This window comes from Chrysochloris asiatica, unplaced genomic scaffold, assembly GCF_000296735.1.
Source record: "Chrysochloris asiatica unplaced genomic scaffold, ChrAsi1.0 scaffold00032, whole genome shotgun sequence".
NCBI lineage: Eukaryota > Metazoa > Chordata > Mammalia > Afrosoricida > Chrysochloridae > Chrysochloris > Chrysochloris asiatica.
In genome coordinates, this window is record NW_006408550.1 from 12,593,798 (window position 1) to 12,617,503 (window position 23,706).

Below are 23,706 nucleotides of genomic sequence, written 5' to 3' on the forward strand. Positions count from 1 at the left end.
AAACAAAGCATGAAGGGGGAGAAAGAGGAGGTGACTTCTGAGCACCCAGTGGACAGTTTTTATTGATAGAAAGACGACCATTTTGTTTCATGCTGTACTTATTCAATTACCATTTAAAACAGTATGTTTGTGTTCTATCAATGAATGTGCTACGGATAGAATCTTATGTTTGGAATGAGATTTACTCTGCATTGCCAGGAAAAGTTCATGCTCCTCAAGCAGCTATGCATGCAAGAATTCCTGGGCTATAAAGAGATTGCGATCATTTCTAGCCCCAGCCCTAGCCTCAGTCAGTAATTGGTCTTGTGACAATGGTCAAAAGGGTCAGCCAACTTTGGGTCAAGAGAACACAATAAGGATCAAGGATTGGTCACTCCTCAGAATGAATCAGAAACCCTATTGATGTAGGGAGTAGTTTATAACCAAGGTTTTAAGGCAGCCAGCACCAGTTTGGGACAGTGATCATTAGATGTTCGCATCTCTTTGGGACTATATATTAGAGTACAATGTGCATTTCAACTAGAATTCACATGTGTGTGGACTTTTACATTTAACACAGTACTTCAACATGTATTATTTTATTTGAGTTGCAAATGTACCTTAAAAGTTTGGAAGTCAGTGATAATCATCCCATTTACAAATAAGTAAACTGAAGTTTAAGAAGATTAAGTAATTTGTTATGGGTCACCCAGGGAGCAAACAGCAGAGCTTGGGCTCACTTGATTGCAAATTTGTGGAGTTCCTTCTGCTCACTCACAGTGCTTCTCCTATTAACTTTCATTTAATTTACTCCCAAATACCTTTCATAATAGAGAAATTTCTCTCACAGGATATATAGCTATAGATCCATACACACACATACAGTTTTTTGACTGAAAGATCTCTAAACCTTTTACAAATATCTAAAAGGTGGGGATCCTTTTTTCTGCCAAACTTTATAACACTATTTATGGGCTACTTTCTGCTCCTGGAAAGATTCACAGCCTCGGAAACCCTATACAAGGTCACTATAAGTCAGAACCAGCTCCACAGCACACCATCACCACTAACAATGTGATGGCTGGAACTGTGGTTGCCTTGGCAGAAGCAAATCAAATGATCTCGCGAGCCTTAATACTGTCCACTGCAAAGTCGGTTTGAACTGCGAGACCTGCAGTTCAGGCTCACCAGCTGCTCCTCGGAAACCCTATAACAGTGTTGCTATGGGTCAGAACTGACTCAATAGCACTTAACAACAACATGACATACAGTCTATGGGACTGACATTCCCTATCACTAATCTAAAGGTTGATTTTGTTTAAAGAAACCCTATACTGTCCCTGATTCTTTTATTATCTGACTTTTGATGCATGATCATATTTTATGGAAAGTAGAGAAATGGAGTGTGTGATGCTGCAACTCGGGCTGGAACAAGGTTGATTAGAGACGCTGGCCTGAGAGTTTATCTTATTCTGTAACATTTTGGAATGTATAACGGAGCTTCAAAACGTTCATGGAAAAATGGACTTGAAAGACCATAGAATTTTTCCGTGAATTTTTTGAAGCCCCCTTGTGTAATAAGTACTGTCTGGAGAAGTCAGCTAAGTCAGGAAGAAGAAGGCAAGGTCAGCTAATGCAGAGAACAAGACTCCAGTTCTGGCCCTGCAAACACAAGAACAAACCTTCTGGAACTCTGAAAGAGGCAAGGCAGCAGTGTCTGGGCATCAGAAGATCTGAAGTGTGCGTATTTTAACATTACAGTGAAAGGAAGAAACTATTTAACCTTATACAAAGGGACTTCAGAAAGTTCATGGAAAAATTCCACTCTTTCCACTCCATTTTCCACAGACTTTCTGAAGCCCCTGTGCATTCCTGGTGACTAGAACTATGTCTGACAAACCGAAACCAAAACACGAGCCCACTGCCATCATGTCGGTGCTGACGCATAGCCACCCTGATGTTGTTGTTGTTGTTGTTAAGTGCTTCAAATCAATTCCGACTCATAGTGACCCTGTACAGGGTTTCCAAGGAGCTACCGATGGGTTTGAACCGCCGATTTTGTGACTAGCAATCCAGTGCTAATCCTGCAACGCTACACCAAGAGTCTTTACAGGACAAGGTCAGATTTACTCATGGGCTTTCTAAAAGCAGGTTGCCACATCTTCCTCCTGCAGAACAGCTGGACTCAAACCATTGCCCTTTCGGTTAGCTGGCCAGTGCTGAACTACTGTGCAACCAGGGTCCCTAGGTCTGACAAACAGTAGATGTTAAATAGATTTTATATAAATAAATGGAATTTGATTATGTCCATGACCTTGGGCGAGGCTTATCGCCTTCTGAACCTTAGTGCTCCTAGTATGTAACAGGAATAACAGTAAGACCTACTTCAGAGGATTGTCTGCAGGATACAATGAAATGGTTAGAACTCTAAATTGCTGTATATACACGGGATTAAAGATTGGAAAATGCTCTCTCTTGCTTGATTTTTAAATCCAAATATTACCAGGTTAATGACTGAAGAACTGAGCAAATTTTATAAATACGTTCTTTTATTTCATAATAATTAATATAAGTTGCAACCATATACCAGACTCCTGGTGTGGTGCTATAGGATAAGCACTGAACCACTAACTGCAAATTCAGTGGTTCAAACCTACCAGCCGCTCTTCAAAAACCCTATACAGGATTACCTTGAGTCAGAACCGGCTCAATGGCATGTAACAACAACCACATACATGTTTCACAGGTCAATAAAGCTCTCTTTTATATGAAAACAAAGTTTTGCTGTTAAGTGCCATGGAGTCGATTCCAACCCATAGTGACCCTGTATAGAGTTTCCAAGGAGCAGCTTGTGAGCCTGAACCACTGACCTTGCAGTTCAAATGACTTTGCAGTCTGACGCATTAGCCCACACTGCCACACCAGGACTCTATACCTATTTTTATTTTCCTGGCCAGCACCTCTCTGTTGTATGGTTATGAGCCGACAGTATCACTTTTGTAATAGGTTAGATTTTTTCCCACTTTTTCATTTTAAGGTTTTTTAACAATTACTAACACAAAGCAGGAGTCCTGGTGTGGCAGTGTGGGCGGTGTCTCTCTTAGTGGGAAATAGTTGCATTTTACTTCTGTAGGGTTTCCGCCTTTCACAGATTCCAGCTTTCACAGGTTTTACGGTATAAATCACTACTTATCAGGTAGGTGTTCCTAGGTAGGCACATGAGAAAAGGTGTTCTTTTGTTCAGGTTAGGTGATCTGTGTTTGTTTGAGATCACATTTATATGCACCATCCAGAAAGCTGAGCCTAAAAGACTGAGGATAAGGAACACAAATGCAACATTTTATCCCTTCCCCCACCCTTGTTATTATCCAAGCAAGCAAGACACATTTTAGTCCTTCCCTCATAAATCAAGTCCTCTAGCTCTTTAATCTCTTTCGTTATCATTGCCTAAATCCCGCCCCCCTCCAACATGTGAATGCTTCAGCTCTCCTCAGACCCAACCAACAAGTTGTCATCTGAAGCCCCGAATTGACCTGTTAGATTTATGTGCTTCTATGCTGAGTTGCCCTGTATGGCTGACCTAGTGCAGGCATGCACATACAACCTCTAGAAACATCATGAGGTAAGGGCTTCTCCATAGCCGTTTTTTCTTAAACTCCAGCTTCATTTTATTAAGAGGTGTTTTCTTCTGACGGTTTTGCCCAGAACACTGTCTGACCTACGGATCTACTGGTGTTCAAATGAGACCGCGTACGTGAAAGTAGTTTGCATACATAAGACAGAGTAGCAGCACTGTAGTCAATGCCGACTGCATCTGGTTAATAAGAACAACAGTAATATGCTTTGATTTATCTCTCCTCAAAGTAATGGCCAGCTTAATGAATAACTGTACTCATGGGGGGAGGGGCAATAGGAGACATTGCATTTACATTTGTTCTCCTTTCCCAAAGTTGATCATTGGTTGTTTCAACAAAACGGTGATGTTTTTAAGATGCATAATGGGGACTTCAATTAACTAAAGATGTCAACTTGAATTTTTTTTTCAAATCCTCCTGTAACTATATAATTGTCCAAGAGACTGTAATCATGCTCTCAATTCAATAATGAGAATCATATAGTGTCTCTGAGGAATTTCTTTAGGAATGAATTCACTGATGTATGTATAGGATCCAAGAGAGAAGGATACATGAAAAGACACTGCCCTATTCAAACAGACAAGGGGATGTTAGCAGTGAGGCTCACACCTGCCCTCTGCAGTAGTTCTCACCTGTCTCTATAGTATCATTTTTAGACCAGTTAAGTCAGAATTTCCGGAGGTGGGACCCAGGTACCAGTTGTTTTCAATTTGTTGTGTTTTAAGTAAAGTCAAGGTAAAGAATCGTTGCATTAACCAGCTGTTAGTAATAATCAGTGTCAGGCATTGGTGACTCACAGGTAGAATTCTAACCTTTCAAGGGGGAGAGACAGCTTCCATTTCTAGCCAGTGCCTCTTAAGCATGGCAACCACACCTCTACCAGTGGACTTTCCTGCTCTTGTGAGATCGATCATGTCTCAGCAGAGCTTCGAGACTAAGAAAACTCTATGGATCACAAAGATCCAATTTACAGTCACTCATGGAAATGGAGTCCTGGTGTGGTGCTGTGAGATAAAGCACTGGACCGTAAGGTTGGTTTGATCTACAAGTTGCCGGATCAAACTCACCAGCTGCTCCTTGGAAACTCTACACAGGGTCGTTATGAGTCAGAACTGACTCACGGCACTTAACAACAACAAACGGGACTTGCGAAGGACTGGGCAGCATGGAGTTGCCGTGAGTAGGGGGCCAGTTGGAAGGCAGCTAACAATGAGCCTAGATAGTATGAGGATAGATCGCTAAATCACTAATCTCGTCCACCATCAGTAGCACCTAAAGACCGTGTTAGATGATTATGTTTCAAACTCATGGGAATTGGGTACAATGTCATTCAACTATAAAGTTGGGGGGAGATCTCTTTCCTATTCTCTAAAATACAATTTGATGGAAAAGTTATATGCTGTGATTCCTAACTAATTAGTGCTTTGAAAGGATCATGCTTTCCCTTCAGCCATCCAAATTCCATGGCACTGAGTATCCAGATGACTATGAAGACCAGAGAAGAATTTGTTATGGTGGTTGTTGTTGTTAAGTGTCCTCGAGTCAGTTCCGACTCCTAGTGACCCTGCATGGGATTTCCAAGGAGCGACTGGTGGATTTGAACAGCTGACTTTGCAGTTAGCAACCCAATATGTAACCCATTATGCTACCATAAAGGAGCTGTTCCGCAGGAGAAAGATGAGGCTTTCTGCTCCCGTAAAGATTTACAGCCTCAGAAACACTGTACAGGGTCACTATGGGTTGGAACCGGCTCCACGGCACATAACAACAACATGCTGCCATAGCTCCAAGAAGAGTTTATGCCTTAATCTATGGTATTGGCAATGCTGAATATACCATACACTGCCAGAAGAATAAACAAATCTGTCTTGAAAGAAATGTAGCCAGAAGCTTCCTTAGAAATGGGAATGGCAAGACATATTCTCACATACTTTTGATATGTTATCAAGAGGGACAACATAATAATTGGAGAAGTTGTTGTTGTTGTTAAGTACCGTGAAGTCGATTCCAACTCATAGCGTCCCTGCACAGGGTTTTAAAGACTGTAAATCTTTACTTAAGCAGAAAGCCTCATCTTTCTCCTGCGGAGTGGCTGGTAGTTTTGAACTGCTGACCTTGCAGTTCGCAGCCCGATTGGTAACCACTACACTACCAGAGCTCCTTAATTGGAGAAGTAGAGTGCATGAAAAAGAGGAAGCTCGTCAATGAGATGGATTGACACATTAGCTGCAATAACGGGCTCAGACATGACAACAATTGTGAGGATGGCGCACTTCGGGGCAGAGTTTCATTCTGTTTTGCAGAGGGTCCTTGTGAGTCAGAACCAACCTGAAGACGCATAACATCTTGTTCTTTCTAGTTACACTCCTTTGCTAACAACTGTTAGCATTCCCCGACAACTGTGAGTGTTAACAACTTCTTTTTTCCTTCTTCTTCCAGGGAAATGATATTGACCCTGAAGCGGTTAAAGGTGAAGTGTTAAGAGTTGGAAATAAGAGCTGTGAGAATATACACTCATATCCTGAAGCCGTTTTATGTACAGTCCCCAATGACTTGCTGAAATTGAACAGTGAGCTAAATATAGAGGTGGGATTCCAGTATTTCTCTGATGATGTAAATAAGGATGTCAGTGTAATTATGTAACTCCTAGGCTTGAAATAAGTCATCATAGCTCATTTGTGTGTTGACTTTAGCTTATAAACTCAGCCTTGATTCCAAGTTGTAATTTTAGAAATAGCGGTGTTTTATCACACTCGTTCCTTCCACAGAGTCCCTGGGTAGTGCAAACAGTTAACACTGCTAACCCAACCCAGAGGCAACTGGAAAGAAAGCCTTGGTGATCTCCTTCAGAAAAGTCAACCACTGGAAACCCCAAGGAGCACAGTTCACTCTGATACATATACGGTCACCATGAGGCAGAATAAGCTCAATGGCATCTGGTTTTTATCTCTTTCACAAGCATTAGAGGCTAGATCTCCAAAGTCATTCCTACCCAGCTCTCCTCTTCAGCATGCTAAACGCCTGCTCAAATTTGCCTAATTTTCAGGAGAGATAAAGATACAAATGACAGTGTCCCCAAGGAGCTCTGGTAGCCTAGTGGGTTATGTGTTGGACTACTAACTGCAGGGTCAGCACTTTAAATTCACTGGCCACTCAGTGGGGAAAACATCAAACTTTCTGCTCTTGTGAAGATTTACAGCCTCAGAAACTCTATTCAGGATTGATAGAGTCGGAACTGACTCAACATCACACAAGCACCACCCCCAAGTGTCCCCTTCCCTAAGGGTACAAATCTAGCACATTCTTGTCTTCCACGGTGATCATAAATGCATGAAAATCCCATAAGTAAAAAAATATGTATGCACTATACAACTTAAATGGAGTCCTGGTGTGGCACTGTAGGATAAGCACTGAACTACTAACTGCAAAGTCGGCAGTTCAAACCCACCAGCACCCTGTACAGGGTTGCTATGAGTCAGAATTGACTCAACAGCACTTAACAGCAAATAACAATTAACCTATTATATAGTACCATCTTTGACATCGACATTTAAATCAGATAAAATGAGTGAAATATCGCCTAGGAAGAGTGGTTTGCGATCCGCTGCTAACATAAAGGTTGGCAGTTCGAACCCACTCTGTGGATCCATAAGTATTACAGTCAAGAAAATCCAATGAAACAGTTCTACTCTGCAACACATGGGATTTCTATGAGTCAGAATCACCTCAACGCTAACAGTGGTTTTTAAAAGCTTCCTGTAGTCTTCTAAAAAATATGAAATGGAGAAGTACAAAAAATGAGAAAATCTAAGAATGAATTTTGAGATCAGATTTTGGAAATCAGAAGAACCAGAAATCCTAAAAATCATAAAATGTTGTAGCTGAAAGGGACCCCAACCATTTCTTCTAGGTATCAAAATGGAAATAAAAATATTCTGCAACCTTATTATCCCATAATAATATGATTATTCATCTCCTATAAAAAGGGATGTCTTCTCTGACCTCTTCACCCCACCTCCCTATTCATGACAAAATCAGTGTCCTGCTGACTCTGTTTCTTACTATTTATTCATACTTCAGTGGTGCATATCACAGTGTATTGTAATCATTTGTTAATGTGTCTGTTTCTCCACATCCTCAAGATTAGGGACTGTTACTGGTTTATCTTGTGCCCCCTAATAATCAGATGCTGTCACATCGATTCTGACCCATGATGACCCCATGTGTATCAGAGTAGATACAGGGTTTTCAGTGGTTGCTTCTTTGGAACTAGACTTCCAGATCTTTCATTCAAAGCACCTTTGGGTGGCCTTGAACCTCCAACTTTTCAGTTAGCAGTCAAGCATGTTAAGCATTTGCACAGCCCATGGACTCCTTAGCCCTAAAGCCTAATTATGAATCTGATGACTATTCTATAATGCTTGTTGTTGTGTTGTTAAATGCTGTCCAGTCAAGTCCAACTCGTAGAGATCCTGTATAGGGTTTCCAAGGAGCGGCTGGTGAGCTTTAACTGCCGACCTCGCAGTTCAAACAGCTTTGCAGTCTGGCGCATTAGCCCACAATGCCACACCAAACTACTTTGAGGTTTGTTGTTGTTTAGTGCCATTGAGCCAGTTCTGGCTCATGGCAACCCTGTATAGGCTTTCTGAGGAGTGACTGGTGGCTTTGAACCTCCAACCTTGTGATTAACAGCCCAGTGCTTACCCTATAGCGCCATACCAGGACTCCACTTAAGGTTAATACTCAACAACTACTGTGGTTCAAACTAACCAGCCTCGCCTCCAAAACTCTGTCCAGGGTCCTTAATGAGTCGGAGCTGAGTCAGCAGCAGCAACTACCAGATGATATTTTTGGCCCCAAGAGAAAACGGTTAATCCTATGAGGTAGAGTTTGTAACTATCTATTTTAGCTAAGTTCTAACTTTTCATTATTTGTCATTTTTAGTGGAAACAAGCAATTTCTTCAACTGTCCTTGGCAAAGTAATAGTCCAACCAGACCAGAATTTCACAGGATTGATTGTTGGTGTTGTCTTAATATCGACAATACTCCTGTCACTACTTGGCCTTTTCCTGTGGCTGAAAAAGAGAAAGCAAATTAAAGGTGCATGTTTGTTTCATTATTGCTTATTTAAAAAAATAATAATAATTACCTGAAGAATATAGTCATGATCGTGTAACATTATCATAGATGTGTATACGCTGCCTTACACGTGGCCCATAAAGCTGAGTTCTTGACACTGGGTCGAGCGAGGTCTGTGGACCCAGGATAGACAGCTCTCTAACAAGCTCTTTCTTTCTCTCTGTTTTAAGATCTGGGCAGTGAATTAGTTCGCTATGATGCAAGAATACACACGCCTCATTTGGATAGGCTTGTAAGTGCCCGAAGTGTAAGCCCAACGACAGAAATGGTATCAAATGAATCTGTAGATTATCGAGCTACTTTTCCAGAAGGTATACTTCAGTTTATTGTTCTGAGAAATACCTATACATATACTTCATTGCTGTTATTTTTTGTTTTGTTGTTTGGGACTTTATATTTTTATAAAAGTATCAAAGAAATATTTACCTCTTCTTTGACCAAAGAAGTATTTAAATTGGCACAGAATTTCATGGTTCATTTTTTAATAGACCCATGTGTATTATATTTTTAGACTCTTCAAATTCTCTTCTCACAAACATTTTTAACTCTTCTGAGCAAATGTAACTTGTTTGTCATCTGAATACAATGTTAAGGAATTGTGAGCTCTTTTCAATAACCCAGGAAGAGTTAAGGTATGACACTATGCTTATTTAAATGTAAGTTGGAGCCCTGCTGTGGCACTGTAAGATAAGCACTAGACTGCTAACCTTAAGGGCAGTGGTTCAAATCCACTAGCTGCTTCTCGGAAATCCTATAAAGGGTTGCTAGGAGTCGGAACTGACTCCACGGGACCCTACCACCACCACATTTATTACCTATTAAATCTCAAACATTTACATTATTATACTTTTAGTATGCCTCCAAAGCATTCTCAATGAACTACTACTAGACATCCTTTTACCCACAGCATTCCAGGGCTTAAATGAGCCTTATAAAAAAAATTTTTTTTTAAATCCTTCAATTATGCTATTTAAGAAGGGAGACTAGGTCAACAAAAGGGAGGGTGGGCCTCATTGTAAAACACTAGGCCAAATTACAGGTTAACTATAGCATTTCTCATTTTTCATTTAAAATCTACCAGTAAAAGCAAAACATCTGAACTGTGTATCAGCTCCATTATCTTTAGAAGTTACAGGACATGAGTCAAGTACAAGCATTGCTCTGGTTGAATATTGACCATTGAATAAATAAAGTATGTCACAGATGGTAGAGGATACTGGAAAACTTAACAGGTTGCTCATCAGAATCAGTATAAGAGCAACGAGGCACTTAACATTTGAACTTTTTACCACTTACTGCCTCTTCTTTTGGGAAGTTTCTGTTAGTTCTATAGGCAGGGATACATGAGAGCAGGGTGGTTCTGTAGAATAAACACTGGACTTTGAACCACAAGGTCAGTGGTTTGAGTCCACCAGCTGCTCCATGAGAAAGATGAGGCTTTCTGTTCCCACAAAGACTGAAAACCTCAGAACCCTATACAGGGTCGCATGAGTTGGAACCGACTCGATGGCACTTGGTAAATATTGTCTTTGCCCCCATGACTCCATTTGCCTTGCACTTAAAACATGGACATATCAAATCCAGTTTATAGTTCTAAATTTTAGATTTATTACATCGTATTCACATATTGGTATGAGTAGGACTGATAGCCTTAAGGTCAGCAGTTTGAAACTACCAGCTGTTCCCTGGAAGAAAGATAAGGCTTGCTGTTCCCATAAAGATTCACAGCCTCAGAAACCCTATGCAGGGTCACGCTGTGAGTCGGAACCAACTCCACAGCACACCACTACCACCACCCCCATTCATGTATACAGGGTACTATGAGTCAGAACTGACTCAACAACACACAATAACAACAACATTCACGTATATGCTCTAACCTGAGATAACTAAAATTCACAAATAATTTTTTTCAAAAATCTTACCGAGTCTTTTAACCTTCTGGCTCACCGTACTTTGCCATCATTGCTGACATGTTTGAGTTTCTTCCTCTTTTCTAAATTGAACCTACTCTCTGGAGCCATGGAAAGGTGAGGTAGGGATCAAAGGGCCATCCAGGGAGATGAATGAGGAAAGTGAAGCCAACAGTTAATGAGGAGGTGACTACAGAACTTCTGTCTTTAGCTGATGGAGACAACCTTCTCGTTACTCTTTTTTACATAGACCTGGAATTGTCAGTTTGTATGCATGTTTTAACTCAGCAGAAGGGTCAGCATACCGAAGACTTTTCTTATGAGTCTCAGTAAGGTTGTCCTTCATCTCTGCACCTTTGAGCGTTTACAACCTTGACCTCCAGATGCCAAGGACTGGGAAGTAGGAATGAAGGAAATGAGTTCCTTGGCATTTCCAGTCCCCTAGAAAAGGTTTGGAGTCCTGCTGTGGCGCTGTGGGCTAATGCATCAGACTGCAAAGTCATTTGAACTGCAAGGTCAGTGGTTCAAGCTCACCAGCTGCTCCTTGGAAACCCTATACAGGGTCGCTATGGGTTGAAATTGACTCAACAGCACTTTACAACAACAAGAAAAGGTTTGGGGAGCCTGACTCTCTGAGAGTCAAGGAATGGACACCCAGCTGGGCTCCCTCCCTCCCTAACATGTCTTGTTCTTTCCTGACATTCTGTAGTCTCTTTTGTATCTCACATATTCACAGCTAATGACAGCTAGGACAATAGGGGGCCCAGATGCTTTTGTGGAACCACCGTTGAGATTCAATGCCCTAGCCAAGTTGATTGGTTATTGACCAAAATGCCCACTGTGGAAAATGCTCAAATGGCTGAATGAGGCTAGAAATAGATAAGGTACCATCTGCTATGTCTTTCTGCCCTTCTCAAGTGCTGATTTCCTTGCTCATTTGCAAACAAACAATCTTCTCTGTTAGTGCCGGTAGACAGCTCTCCTCTGATCTCGATCACCTCCTCGCGTTCACTAGTATAGATCAACAGCCTACCTGCTGTACCTTCACGTCAGCTGCTGCAATGATGCCCTTTCCTTGGCAGCTCTAGATTCTTAGTGGGAAGGGCAAAGCAAACTGGTGAATTCTGTGCCCTATTTGACAGACACTGGACTGCTAACCTCAAGGTCAGCGGTTCAAATCTGCCAGCTACTCCTTGGAAACCCTATATAGGATTGCTATGAGTTAGAACCAATTTAACAGCGCTTAGCAACAACAACATCACCACCACAATTCCTTACCATGGTGTTGACATCAAATCTTCAAAGAAATGAAAAGATTACTCCTTTCCCATGGAAAACTTTGCCTACACCTCTTACAAAATTTAGGTTGTAAAGATCAGCCTATAAAGAGTGCCGGCTACTTTCCAAGTGTCCTCACTGAAGCTCTGGTGTGTCACACAAACCTAGTTCTAACCTGCCTGCTCTACACAGCAGCAAGGGAATCCAGTACCATTACCACAGTGAAGAATTTATCACTATGTTAAAAGTTTTCCATTCTAGAAATCGATCTAACCTCAAGGTCAACAGTTCAGAACTGCCAGCTGTTCCGTGGGGAAAAGATGTTCCCAAAAAGATTTACCGCCTTAGAAACCCTGAGCAGGGTCACTCTGAGTCGGAACTCACTCCACAGCAACAACCACCACCATCTGTTCCTAACTCTGTCTGTCAAGCTATCTATCTATGTAAATACATTTCAGTACATGTATATTTCCTTGACCAATAATCCATACAGATTTTAAGCAATACTGATGAGTTTGATTAATAAACACCAGTATCTCAAAGGAGCCCTGGTATGGAGCTGTAGGATTAGCGCTGGACTGCTAACTTCAAGATTGGCGGTTCAAACCCACCAGTTGCTCCTTGGAAACCCTACATACAGGGTTGATGTGAGTCAGAATCAACTCGACAGCACTTGACAAGAACAACAGTCTCTCAAATGGCCTCGTTTTCATTTCCCTATATTTCAGCTGTATTTGGGTTGTTCAACCACTTGCTGCTGCTCCTTCTTAAGGTGACATCAACCGTGGCTTTTCCTTATGTATAAAAAGCGAACGTTCTAAGTGACTCTAGAGGGTAAACAAACCTTCTAAATCAATGCTTGGTCTACTTCAAAGCAAGTTTATAAATAATTGTAAGCACGCTTCTATATCTAAGCAAATAGATGTTTCCCAACTACTGCCTTTCTCATTAGATCACTTTTTTTGTAAAGGCCCTTCCTAGCCTCATTCAGTAACACCGTTACTAGTTCCTTACTTTAAAAATGTCTCTGTGATTCATTCAGATCGCTGCCCCTGCTGGAGTTCTCACTAAATGAAGTCTCAGTATTGTTTTCTAATCATCTCGCTGTATCTCACAGACCAGTTTCCTAACTCCTCTCAGAATGGATCCTGTCGACAAGTGCAGTACCCTCTGACGGACCTGTCCCCCATCCTAACTAGTGGAGACTCTGATATCTCCAGTCCACTACTGCAAAATACTGTCCACATTGACCTCAGTGCTCTAAATCCAGAGCTGGTCCAAGCCGTCCAGCACGTCGTGATCGGGCCAAGCAGCCTGATTGTGCATTTCAATGAAGTCATAGGAAGAGGTGAGTCTTTTCCAGTAAGCGTTTTATCTTCTGCCTTTGCCGATTAGAAACTTAGACAATGGCAAAAGCCACAGAATGGAGCAGTGATAACAAGCTCAGTTGATTCCTGTTCTGCAGCAATGCAACCCTTCAAACCCTACCCATGGGGACTTGTCCCTGAGCAATGTGATAAACTCCCAGACGTGTTAGGAATCGATCACACTCCTTCATCACCTTGAGCTCAATAACAGCTCTCATCTTTCCCACTCCCTTTTTAAAAATTTTTCTTTTAAATCTCAAGATTGTCCCTCAACACTCCCTCAAGTCTTTCTTTATCCTGAGAACAGTGGCTTGGCCTCAGCAGTCCTGGTTTATAGCAGTTGGTGCCCTGCTGGACAGCATCAGAAGGCAGGGAAGGAGCAGTGTTCCCCGAGCTGAAGCCGCATACATCTTTTCTACAGACACTCTCATGTCTTGACACAGGGAATATTTGTTATAAGCCTTCCAGAGCAGCAATACCAGCTAATATAAACAGTATTTGAGGGAATATTTATCAGGGGGGAAAAAACAACCAGGAGAGAAAGCTTTAGCTAGGAAACAGACTCCACTGTTGCCTTTTATTTCTAAAAAGCTTCAAGTCTTACTGAATGGCCTCTGACCCTTCTTATTCCGTATGGGTTGCAAGGAGGGGCACCATATCTGCTCATGTGATGTTCACAATGCTGCTGGGACCCTTTGCCTTCTGGGAACATGCTGCCTTCTGGTTTCCCTCCACCGCATTCTCCAGATCTCAACTCCTCCCATGCTTCTCCTTCACTAATACAGGGTCACTGTTAACAAACATTTTCCCATGCCTGACATCAGAGTAATATAGAGATCCATTACCAGCCTATAAATCCCAGTAATTGCACCAATTTTAGGGTACATGACCTCACTAATTACATTCTAATCCAACACATGGTAAATTTAGAATGTGGGGGTTTGATCACATAAGGTGCAACAATGACTATTATTCCTTATGATTCTAGTCCTAGAAATATTAACTATCATCTATTTGGATGTTTTTCACCAGTTAGAAGAGAGGACTCAAGAGTGAAGATCTCATTGTCTTCATGTAGCATTACTAAGGGTACCCCACTGTTTGGCACACCCACCCCAGGCACTTGGGGAGTCTTGGCTGGCTGGCCGGTTGGCTGGATTAATGAATGAATGATGGGCACAGCTCTCAGATGTTTGGCACCTCTGGGGAAGTGACTGCCACTGGGAGAGGAGTGAGACTATAAAGCCAGAGCCACTGCATGAAATGAGTCAGTGAATTGGCTTCGCTTGGGCGATTTGCTTTTCAGTTTCAGCCAATGTAGATTACATATTAACCACTGACTCATGGGGGAAATCCTTGTTCTGGACTGCTAATCTCATTTTGAAGCCCTAGTGTGGCGCTGTAGGATAAACACTGGACTGCTAACCCCAAGGTTGGCATTTCAAACCCACCAATCACTCTATGGAAACCCTATCCAGGGTCGCTATGAGTCGGAACCGACTCAATAGCACATAAGAACAATATAATAGTAACATTTTTTATTTCACCTCAATTTCTTGGAATAAAGGGAGTTTACGTTCTTTTATTTCTTCAACTGAGTAAAGCTTTACTAGCACATTTAAATGATATTTGATCCATAAAAAATTAATTTCTTTTTTAAAAAATCTTTTATTGTGACTTGAGTGAAGATTTACCGAGCATGATCAGTTTTGAATTCAACAAATCCTGCACTTTGTTTCATCGCAATGATTGCAGTCCCCTCCGTGGAACAAACAGTTAGACACTTCCTTGTGGTTTCCAGTTCCATTCCACCTCCTTCCCATCCCTTCCCAACTTGGTCCTAGGTAAATGTTGCCCTTTTGATCCTGTTTCCATGGTGAGCCTACCCCACAATACCCATCTACTGGTTAGCTGAAAATTGGGTCTCGGGGGTGAGTTCTGTTCCAGACCTGAAGGTTAGTCGAGGGCCATGGTTTCAGGTGCCTCCAGTCTCTTTCTGACCAGTAAGCCTGGTCTTTAATAAATTTATTTTATGAGGCAATTGTTAGTCCTGTTTTTAGAAGTTCCGCTGTGATTGAATATTTTGTGATATTACTTTATGTTTTTAGTCCTGGTGTGGCACTGTAGGTTAAGTACTGGACTGCTAACCACAAGGTTGACAGTTCAAACCCACAAGTCACTCCTTGGAAATCCTATGCAGGATTGCTATGCATCAGAACCAACTCGACAGCACTTTATAACAACAACAAAGCCTTTAATAACTGCCTTATCACTTACATTTTGTATCATGTATTAAAGAATCATATTGCTTATATTGCTGAACAGTATGTATGTAATCTACATGCATTCACAGACACACAGTCACACACATACTGTTGAATTCTGAGTCAAAAGTATAAAAAATCATATACTGTTTTGCCAGAAAGAAAACTGAAGGAAATAAAGATCATAGAGGACTTAATAAATAATCATTGTATAATTAAATGTTTAAACATTAGACTACTAAATGAAAGGTTGGAAGTTCAAACCCACCCAAAGGCACTTCAGAAGACAGGTCTGGTAATCTGCCTCTGAAAGGGCCCAGCCTTGCAGGGTTCTCTACCCTTAGGGAATCTCCAGAGTTAGCTTAGACTGCATGGCAGTCAGCAACACAGAACCGTACAGAGGAATAGAACTCATCCATTAAGAGATACCAAGTTTGGGCATATGCTGTAACATGTATGAATCATGAAAACATTATGCTGAGTGAAATGAGTCAGACACAAAAGGTCAAATGTTGAATGATCCCAATTACATGAAATCACCATCATCATTATTGTTGTTAAGTGCCATAGAGGCTGCTCTGGCTCATAGCGACCATGTATAGTGTTTATAAGGAGCAGCTGGTGAGTTTAAACTGCTAATCTTGTGGTTCAAACCAACCTCGCAGTGTCCAGTGTTTTATCCTGTAGTGCCACACATGAAATCTATAGAAGAGAGAAATGCATAGAGACAAAAGCTTATTAATGGTTACCAGGAGCTGTGGGAGAGACAAGCAGGAAGGTTATTGCTTAAGGATGAAAAACATTTGGAAATGAATAGCGATATTGGTTGCACTACATGGTGAATGTAATTTATGTCTCTGGGTTGTACAATTTAAAATGGTTAATATGGCAGATGTTTTGTTATCTATATTCTGTATATATATTATATATATAATATTATATAATGCACATATATACATGTATATGTATATATATGTAATATTTAAAAACAAGGTGTTGCAGCACTAACCAAGATCCTTCACACAGGGCATTTTGGGTGTGTGTATCATGGGACTTTGTTGGACAATGATGACAAGAAAATCCACTGTGCTGTGAAGTCCTTGAATAGTAAGTTTCATTTTATTTAAAATGTATTTATGTAAGTGAAATACATTTTTATGGTTTGCAAACTAATGAATAGTTTATAATAAAAAGTTTACACTTTCCCTAGAGGAAAAACTCAGCTACTGCTAGAATTATGGGTCTACTCCTGAAAACTTGTCTGGTCTAAACCCAGTTTGAAATAATTCCTTTGAAATTATCCCGCAGAGCCCTCACAAGTAAGAGTGTAGGAAGCCTGAGGTTTTTGGATGAGCTGAGTATCAGTTAACTGTGTTTGGCTTCTAATATTTGTTTTGCAAATGACATTTCTGGAAACTATTGGAAGCATGTTGGCACATACAGTAGTAATGACTCATTTTACCCGCAGGCATTACTATCATTATTTTTTAACCACAACGCACATTTAAAAAGATAAAAAATGAAAGAAGACAAACAGGAGAAGAATCTGTTGGCAGAAATTTGAAACATAGTAAGTGTGGCAGTACCTCATTTCTCCACATTTTTGGGGAATGAGGTTTCCACATGAGTGAACTGCATGAATAGCTGTAGCTTACCCTCTTTTAATGCTAAAACATTGTTTTTTAAATTGTAGCTGTTACTGAAAAGATTTTTTTTTTTAAATGAATTACTCTGTTTAAGAAAGAGGAAATGTCTCCAAACATAAGTTAAGTCTTATTAATGACCCAGAGCTGTAATTATGGCCATAAATTACTATATTGTACAACCCAACGGGCTTCATTACTAGGATTTTCCTGTCTCCACCTATGCTGGCAGGTCTCCTGGGTCACGGTCAGTATACCTGCTTCTCCCAGCATGTCTCCATTTCTGCCTATAATTTGTAGCAGCCTAAAATGCTAATCAATTACAAGTTCATGTAACTTGGAATTGTTGTTAAGTGCTGTCTTTAAATACGCAAGAGGAAGATTTTCCTGCACGACACATCATTGCCAGAACGATTTCAGCCATTCTTTATATAAACCTCCATGCTGAGCACTGCTCTATAGGATTGATTTTGTTGGAAATCTGACCACAAGGCAATTAAAGCGACAGTCTGCATGAAATCTAACTGCAAACTATGATGGAGTAAGTATGATTGTCAGTAAATTTGCCTCAAGAAAGAACAACACTCTGCCAATTATACACAGGACAGCCCTAATGCTGAGCAGCCTTTCTCTGACCCTGGTCTGCATTGATGTCTGCTTGGTCCTTACGGGCCTCCAGTGTCTTTTCTGGGCTTCAGAACACATTGTGTTTGTAAGACAATATCAACACTATTGGAGTCCTGGTGTGGCACCATAGGATAAGCACTCAACTGCAAGGTCAGTTTGAACTGCGAAGTATACAGTTCAAACTCACCAGCCATTCTTCGGAAACCCACAGGGTCACTATGAGTTGGAAGCAACTTGATGGCACTTAACAACAACACTAATAACAACAACAGCGCTATTATTATCACCAGAGAGATACTGGTCAGATTAATAAATTTTAAATGGTTGATACTTCATTAGTACTGACTAATAAGGAGCTCTGGTAGCGTAGTGGTTATGAATCTGGCTGAGAACCGTAAGGTCAGTACTTTGAAACTACCAGTTGTTCCGCGGAAGAAAGAGGAGGCTTTCTGTTCCCATAAAGATTTACAGCCTCGGAAACCCTGTACAGGGTCGCTATGAGTCTGAACCGACTCCACGGCACATAACAACAACAATATCAGCCCCCAGGTGTTGCAGTCTAGAAACAATTAGAAAACCATTTCACCCCCCAAAAAATATATATTAGGATATTATACAGTAAGGAATTTTCAAATTCTTCTGATCCAAGAGGTTGGCAAACTATAGCTCTCTGCCGTTTTCTCAATTAAATTTACTTGGCCTAACCGTGTATTGTTCAAGGCTGCTATTGTATAATGGCAGAGATGGGCGTAAACAAACAAATCAGAATGTTGCCATCCAGTCGATTCCAACACATAGTGCCCCTCCCTATAAGACAGTAGAATTTGCTGACAAGGCTTCTAAGGCTGTGTCTGTCTACAGAAGCAAACTGTTACATCTTTCTTCTTGGTGCATTTGAGGCCACTCACCTTTCAGTTAGCAGCCAAGCGCTTAACCACTGTGACACCAGACTTGAGTGGTAGTGATGGTGTGCCATCAATTTGGTTCCAACTCATAGCAACACTGCATAGGGTCTCCGAGGTAATAAATCTTTATGGGAACAGAAAACCTCATCTTTCTCTCATGAAGCAGCAAGTAGATTCAAACTGCTGACCTTGCCGTTAGTAACCCAACTCGTAACCACTACCAGACTCGAGTTGTTGCAACAAAAATTAAATGGCCCACAAAGTCAAACATATTGCCTATCTGGCTTTTCACAAAAGCCCTTTACCCAGACGTTGCTATGATGGAGTCCTGGTGTATAAGATAAGCACTGGACTGCTAACCAGAAGGTCAGTGGTTCAAACCCAGATATACCGTAAAAAGACACTCTAAAGAGGAGGATTCAGGAGAATCTTTGCCCATGGTTTGTTTCATGATAAAGCTAACATCTCCACCTCTGGATTTCTCAGGAATCACTGACATAGACGAAGTTTCCCAGTTTCTGACCGAGGGAATCATTATGAAAGATTTTAGCCATCCCAATGTTCTCTCGCTCTTGGGAATCTGCCTTCGAAGTGAGGGGTCTCCTCTGGTGGTCCTGCCATACATGAAACATGGAGATCTTCGAAATTTCATTAGAAACGAGACTCATGTAAGTATATGACCAAGATTACTAAGTGGTGAGCTAGCTGTAAATATATCAGCCAGCCTTTCACAATATGTCTGCCTTGAACCCTGAAAAAAACATGCTTGAAATGTACAGACGCTAACTGACTTCACTCAGACTTCAAAATCCTCTAAAGAAAATAGGGACACCTGGAACAGGGACACTGCAGTGCCTCTGACCTGTCCTGCAAGCAGCTGTGCTCTGCCTCACACTCCTGCTACAGTGCTGCTGGATGCCAGAAACTGAGCCCCAGCCCTGGAAAAGCAGACAGAATGAGCCTCCGCCCACATGGAGCTTTCATTCTAGAAGGGAAGACATGGAGCCATTAGTTGCAAGTGTTGTTGTTGTTAACTGCTGTTAAGTCAGTTCTGACTCATAGCAACCCTGTATACAGTTTCCAAGGGACTAGTAGGTTTGAACCACCCACTTTGTGGTTAACTGTCCAGTGCTGATCCTACAGCTTCACACCAGGACTCTAAATACAAATGAGCCGGTTACTATTCCTCAAACTTGCCATGTACTCCCCTACCTCAGGACCTTTGCATGTGCTGGTCCCTCTGCCTGAAACATTCTTCCCCCGCATGTCCACATAACTTATCTCCTTCAGCTCATTGTCCTAATGTCAGCTCCAAAATGAGGCTTTCCTGACCTTGTTAGAATTGCAACTGACCCACCCCACCCCCAGGCCCTCAGTGTCTTCCCTGCTTTATTTTCTTTTTCTCCATCACACTTGATCTCATCAGACTCTGCAGCATCCACACTGCAGTACCGTGTTCACAGGTCACATAGGAAGTCTTACAGATCCTGGTGTGGCGCTGCAGGCTAAGTAATGGACTGCTGACTACAAATTCAGCTGTTCAAACCCTCCAGCTTCTTCTCGGAAACCCTCTACAGGGTTGCTATGATAAGCACTGGACTGTGAACTATAAAGGGTCCGACGTTCGAGCCTGCCATTTGTTCGCAGAAGAAAGATGAGGCTTTCTACTCCCTCACAGGTCTAAAGCCTTGGAAACCCTATACAGGTCGATATACAACTCTATGGGACTTAACAAAAACAACAGAGGCTCATGTGAGAGGTTTTCATAATGACATTTATACCAGGACCTAGTGAGGCACTGCAGGATAATGTGTTGGACCACAAGGTCAGTTTGAACTGCAAGGTCAGCAGTTCAAACTCACCAGCCACTCCAGGAAAACCCTATACAGGGTCGCTGTGAGTTGGAACCAACTCAACAGCACTTACCAACTACAAACATGAATAAACAGGTGTTGGCTGGACTTGGGATGGTGGAGGAAGGACCCCACACACACACAAATCTGAAGTCAGGGGGCCTCTTTCTTGGCCTTGTTGGCTAGCGCTCTGTTTTACCCTTGATCAGAAACAACTTTATAAACATGGGGTCAAGTTCTTCAGAGAAAACAAGGTATAGACATGTAAAGAAATACTTTGTGTTCAGCCAGAAGGCTCAAAGAAACCCCTGCCAGTGGATTTCTGCAGATAAGGTAAATTACAAAGTGCAAAACTGACTCAGACTCAGCTCTCCCACTTTGACTTTTGTTGCTATCCAGTAAGTTAATTTGGTTGGATGTCCTAGTCCTCTGCTTTTGAAAGCAAATATTACTCCTCTGGTAGTGTAGTGGTTACGAGTCGGCCTGCGAGCCACAAGGTCAGCAGTTCGAAACTACTAGCGGTTCTGCGGGAGAAAGATGAGGCTTTCTGCTCCCGTAAAGATTTACAGCCTCAGAAACCCTGTGTAGGGTCGCTATGAGTCGGAACCGACTCCACAGCACACAACAACAACAGGAGTAATTAAAGCATGGTAGAGATTTCTTACTACTCATTACTTTGCCTTCCATAACCCAAGGAGTTGCTACTGATTGCCAGCACTAACTTGTTGTTTGTGGCCATCAAGTCACCCCGATTCATGGAGACCCCTGAACAACCAAGCAAAGTGCTTGCGGGCTCTGTGCCATCCTCATGATTGTTGTGGATGGCATCTTCGTGATGCATAGGATTTTCATTGTCTGGTTTTTGGAAGCTGATTTTCAGGCCTTTTTACCTAAACAGTTTGGAAGCTCCATTACTTGTTCAGCATCATAATAACACCCATTTATAAACATCTCCGATTCAGAGATTGCTTTAGAACAGTACATCCATAGTTTATGTGTGTCCAATGCCTTTGATTGTAGAACCCAACTGTGAAAGATCTCATTGGCTTCGGCCTTCAAGTAGCCAAGGGCATGAAGTATCTTGCAAGCAAAAAGTTTGTCCACAGAGACTTGGCAGCAAGAAACTGTATGTAAGTATAAGAATCCTTGTGCCTATGATCCAAATTAAGTGACAGGGAGCAATGTGGTTCCTGCTGCCCCATGCTACTAGGAATGCTTTTCCCCTCCTTATGCACAAGTCTTTTATTTCTGCTACAGTTTTAAGTTCATGTGGAAACAGTGGGCATGTGGGTAAGGCTTTCCGGCTTCATCAAATAGAGACTTTAAAAGGAATTCTCCACAGGGGGTCTTAGCCAGCTGCTGTATACTTCTGCTTGTCTTGGTTCTTCCCACCAGCAGCCCCCAATGTTGTGGTTTCACACTGCATTAGTGTTTAGGAGGGAAAATTTGATCTTCAACATTTTCCAGTGAAAAAAAAGAGGGCTGGTAACACAAATACCAATATATTGTAACTTCCCAAGGGTAGATTTGAAGTCAGCCTGCCTAAGCCCTACCAAAAATGGTATTTGAGAATGAATATACAAAGAGCTTTATTTGTATCTGGCTGCCTGGGCTGTATAATGCAACAGTCAACAACTTGTCATCGAAGCCGTGCTTCTCATTCACGGTGCTGATTCATGACTTACGGTATGTGTGAATGAAAGCGCTGTTGCGGTTATTTTCCTACCTTGGTTTGTGGGTAGATGTAACAACATGGAAGCCCTAGGATCTAGGGCCCTAGATCAAGGAAATTGATTTTTGTTGATCCTGCCTGTTTTTCTTAGATACTTTACTGCATATCCCATTTCCCCATTACGTCAGCGAAGGAATAGTAAATGCATGTTTTGTCCCAGCCTGGCCAATCAGGAGCCCTGGTGGTGAGATGATTTAAGCACATGGCTGCTAACTGAAAAGTCGGCCTTTTGAACATACCAGCTGTTCTGGGGAGAAAAGACTTGAAGATCTGTTCCCGTAAAGATTATAACTTAGGAAACCCTATGGGGCAGTTCTGCTCTGTCCTCTAGGGTTTCTATGAGTTGAAACAACTTGACCACACACAACTGCCTTGTCATTCAGAAAATGCAAAGAATATGTTAACAGCCCCTGCAAATATGTTAGCAGCCTCTTCCCGCAAAACTGAGTATTACCAATAAATTGATGAGCGAAGGTGGTGACTGCTTTCTGTAATCAATTGGCACACTGATTTAGCAACCAAGGCAAAGCTAGGAGGGGAGCCAGTTTTCTCATTTCTTCAGATCTACATTAAAGCAAAAATGTACGTTTCTTTGTATCATTTCTGATCTCTTTCCTGGGTCTGTTGAATTTGTTATATAAACGTCAAGCACTTTTGTTCAAGAATTCCATTGTAATTTACAGTTAGTCAATAGAAGCTGAATAAAGCACTCCTTTCAGAAGTTATACATTTCAAATACGGAAGTCACTTGTTAAAATCCATAGATATTTAGAATTGCTGTAAATTATTCCATTTCAACCACCACTAATAAGTTTTGTCATTTCTGCAGGCTGGATGAAAAATTCACTGTCAAGGTTGCTGATTTTGGTCTTGCCCGGGATATGTATGATAAAGAATACTATAGTGTGCACAACAAAACCGGTGCAAAGCTGCCAGTGAAGTGGATGGCTTTAGAGAGCCTGCAGACACAGAAGTTCACCACCAAGTCAGATGTGGTAACATATTGGTCATTCCTGACCTTCTTCTCTTTTCTTCTCTTTCATGGTTGTTAGATGTCATTGAGTCAGCCCCCAGCTAAGAGCTGCTCCATGTATCATGCTAGACTCATGATCTGTTGAAGATCGATCCGATCATTGTGATCTATACAGTTTTCATTGGCTACTTTTTGAAAGAAGATTGCCAGGCCTTTCTTCCTAGTCTCTGTTAGTCTGGAAGCTCCTCCAAAACCTGTTCAGCATCATAGCAACACACAAGCTTCCACTGACAGACACGTGGCCTATTACTAGGAACTGAACCCAGGTCTCTATCTGGGAGAGACTCCAAAAAGCACCACTGCCTCCCACTCTCTTCTATATCCAAATTTAATTTTT

The 23,706-nt window shown here is 41.6% G+C and overlaps 1 protein-coding gene across 1 annotated transcript in view; it reads left to right on the plus strand.

The window, feature by feature from the left end:
* Positions 1–23,706, plus strand: part of MET (met proto-oncogene) — a 158,763-nt gene that overhangs the window by 123,581 nt on the left and 11,476 nt on the right. Inside the window, exons 12-19 of the mRNA XM_006859309.1 lie at positions 6,054–6,200; positions 8,559–8,715; positions 8,925–9,065; positions 13,063–13,293; positions 16,603–16,683; positions 19,238–19,419; positions 21,625–21,734; positions 23,166–23,331. Of these exons, the coding sequence (XP_006859371.1) occupies positions 6,054–6,200; positions 8,559–8,715; positions 8,925–9,065; positions 13,063–13,293; positions 16,603–16,683; positions 19,238–19,419; positions 21,625–21,734; positions 23,166–23,331 (1,215 nt within the window). The remainder of the gene's footprint in view (positions 1–6,053; positions 6,201–8,558; positions 8,716–8,924; positions 9,066–13,062; positions 13,294–16,602; positions 16,684–19,237; positions 19,420–21,624; positions 21,735–23,165; positions 23,332–23,706) is intronic.